This window comes from Gavialis gangeticus, unplaced genomic scaffold, assembly GCF_001723915.1.
Source record: "Gavialis gangeticus isolate Ggan-Ray unplaced genomic scaffold, GavGan_comp1, whole genome shotgun sequence".
Lineage (NCBI taxonomy): Eukaryota > Metazoa > Chordata > Crocodylia > Gavialidae > Gavialis > Gavialis gangeticus.
In genome coordinates this window covers 44,482,811-44,485,566 of record NW_017729032.1, presented here as the reverse complement: position 1 = coordinate 44,485,566, position 2,756 = coordinate 44,482,811, and the positions used below count along the sequence as shown (strand labels likewise).

Below are 2,756 nucleotides of genomic sequence, written 5' to 3'. Positions count from 1 at the left end.
AGCGCCGCAAGGAGTGACCAGGAACAATGGTCACAAGCTGGCGGAGGGAAGGTTTAAGTTGGACATCAGGAGGCACTACTTCACGGTCAGGGCGGCTAGGGTGTGGAACCAGCTTCCAAGTGAGGTGGTGCAGACTCCCACCCTGGGGGTTTTTAAGAGGAGGTTGGATGACCACCTTACTGGGGTCATTTGACCCCAGTACTCTTTTCTGCCATGGCAGGGGGTCGGACTAGATGATCTGCTCAGGTCCCTTCCAACCCTAGAAACTATGAAACTATGAAGTTTAATTTTTATCTGGGAGAAATGTCACAATCTGTGCATTCTCCTTTGCTTGACGAAGGGCACATGAGCCCAAAAGCTTGCAAATATAGACCTTTTTTTGCTACTCTTTAGTTGGTCTAATAAAAGATACCACCTCTACCAAGAGTTCCGAATCCTTAGAACTATACTAAACATTGTACATTTATAACTGTATCAATATTAACAAACGAAACCACATGCAGTTACCACATGCTTCAAATAAACAGGCCTTTTTGTGAGAAAGGATGAAGAACGAGTAAGAGAGAAGAGGCAACAATAGAACAAGCCAGAATATGTATAAGCAGCATGTTGCCAAATAGCTTGCTGTTTTCCTCCACAGGCTGGAAATTTTATACTATGCATATATATTCATGAACAGTAAGAAAATTCTGTTTTAAAAACCATGTTTGCATAGATAACTTTTTAAATGTGCATTTATTTTGGAGTCACATTTCAGAACAAATGTATTAAACAAAGTAAGAGCTAGCAGTAACTCCAGACACTGCTCTGTCACATATCATCATGCAGACTGATGATTCTGCTAAAAATATGTTTGAATTCATGCATTAAGTAATATCAAATTCTGAGTTCTTTTATACACTGCAGTGGTCCAATACACTTAATGACTGCAGAGAAATAGAGTCTGAGAAGTGTGTGTTAATTACTGTTACCTTTTAATGTTTTAAATTTTTTTGTTCCCCTCAGATGCATGTGAAATTAATAAATGTTTTCTAAACAATACATATCCCAAATTACGGAATGGCTTTACCTTACTGCTTTACTACTTAAAATACAGTATTTCACCTGTATTTTCCCCATGCCTGTCAAGATATTGCTTCGCTTCTGGACTCGAAACATTTCAAGTCATTGTCATAGCAGAAAGCTCACCATGTATTCCTCACCTTTACTGAAATCTATGGGACAACCTATACCAATGAAGTTACGCATATACATGCTTGGAGGACTGAGACAGTAATACCAAATTATAAAAATCTTTATTCACACAGTTGAAAATTAGTCACCTAAGCAATAACTGTTCTTGCGAGCTGTTCAGGTTTGCAGAGCTGGGTTTTTAATTTATAAAGGAAGCGCACACACACATTAGCTGGCCCATCCCAGCAAAAAAATAGAGACTGCAATGGTTTTGTTAAAGATCAATCTGAGTATGTTTAAAATATCTTTAGATATAAATGCAATTTTGCACGAACTTCCCTATGTAATAATGGAAAGCACATCCTTGTAACATCAGAAGTACATAAAGCCTAGCTAAATATATCATTCATAATTGACAGACTTCTTTACAAGTCTCTTCCATTTACTGAATTACAAATATTTGCCACTTGAAAATGCTGAAGTGACCCAGCATTACCTTCATAGGAAAATAACTAGTAATATTTTAAGGTTCCTGGGGAAGGGGTTCATCAACGATAAATAAATGGAGTAATAAGCAAGCTAAAACACTGCTAAAATATTGAATCAGGCAGAACAACGTGCTCCGGGGCTTCCCATTTTTCCTGCTCCCCACGTCCCATTGTTCCATTGTGGAAAAAGTGATGCTTTGTTGTGGGTTAGTGAAACCTTAAACAACAGCTTGGCCCCCTCCTTCTTCCAACGATCTGTTCAAAACCCTGTTCAAAACCCTGCATCTCCTGTGCTACAAACTGGCCACGGAAATGGATCCTTGTTCCAAACAGCTGCCAAACCCCTGACAGGGCCAAGAGAGAGTTCAGCCACCAGAGCAATCCACAAGAACACCCAAAATGGTGACCTGAAGTAATAAATCAGACACAAACCCACTACTGGGGGGGGGGGAGGGGGGGAGGAAAATCCTATCCCACCCCGCAGAAACCAGACCCTGGCCAGGCTGAGGCTTTTCTAAACCCCGACACTCATTTGTTCAGCAGCAAAGTTGCCAAGTTAAACAGGATAGAGACAAAAATGGAGATACGCCGGCGTATGATGCACACGCAGACAGACAGACATTTTTTCCAAACCTCACCACGGAAAACACCCCAGGGGACAGAAAAGCCCGTGGTGCCAAGACAGGGTACGAGGATGAGGGCAAAGAGAAGGGGAAGGATAGGAGGCGAGAGGCGAGGGGCGACAGGTGAGCAGCTGAAGGAAGGAGAGGGTGGGGGCCGGGGATGAGGGGAGCCCAGGCCGGGCTGGGGTAGGCGCAGGAGCCACCACGGGCCGGACAGCGACGGGCGCGCTCGGGCAGACGTGGCTCGCGGTATAGGACCACAGGTAAGAGGCCGAGGGGCAGGCGGGGAACTCACCCGTCTTTCCGCTTGGCTTTGTAGACGTGCCCGTAGGTGCCTCGCCCCACCTTGCAGCCCTCGTACTCGAACAGGTCCTCCACCCGCTCGCGCTCCCCGGTCAGCTTCACCTTGAAATCATAGTCCATCTTCAGCGCCCGGCGCCGCCCCGTCGGCAGCCCCCGCCGCCCACCCCCC

The 2,756-nt window shown here is 45.0% G+C and overlaps 1 protein-coding gene across 3 annotated transcripts in view; it reads right to left on the bottom strand.

The window, feature by feature from the left end:
* CDK8 (cyclin dependent kinase 8) overlaps positions 1-2,738 on the bottom strand; it is a 152,568-nt gene extending 149,830 nt beyond the window's left edge. For 2 of the 3 annotated variants that reach the window (XM_019524919.1, XM_019524920.1), the window contains exon 1: positions 2,580-2,738. In XM_019524919.1, the coding sequence (XP_019380464.1) occupies positions 2,580-2,707 (128 nt within the window). In that variant the 5' untranslated portion in view covers positions 2,708-2,738. The remainder of the gene's footprint in view (positions 1-2,579) is intronic. The other variant, XM_019524921.1, reaches the window with a different exon arrangement.
* Between the last annotated feature and the right edge of the window lie 18 nt (positions 2,739-2,756).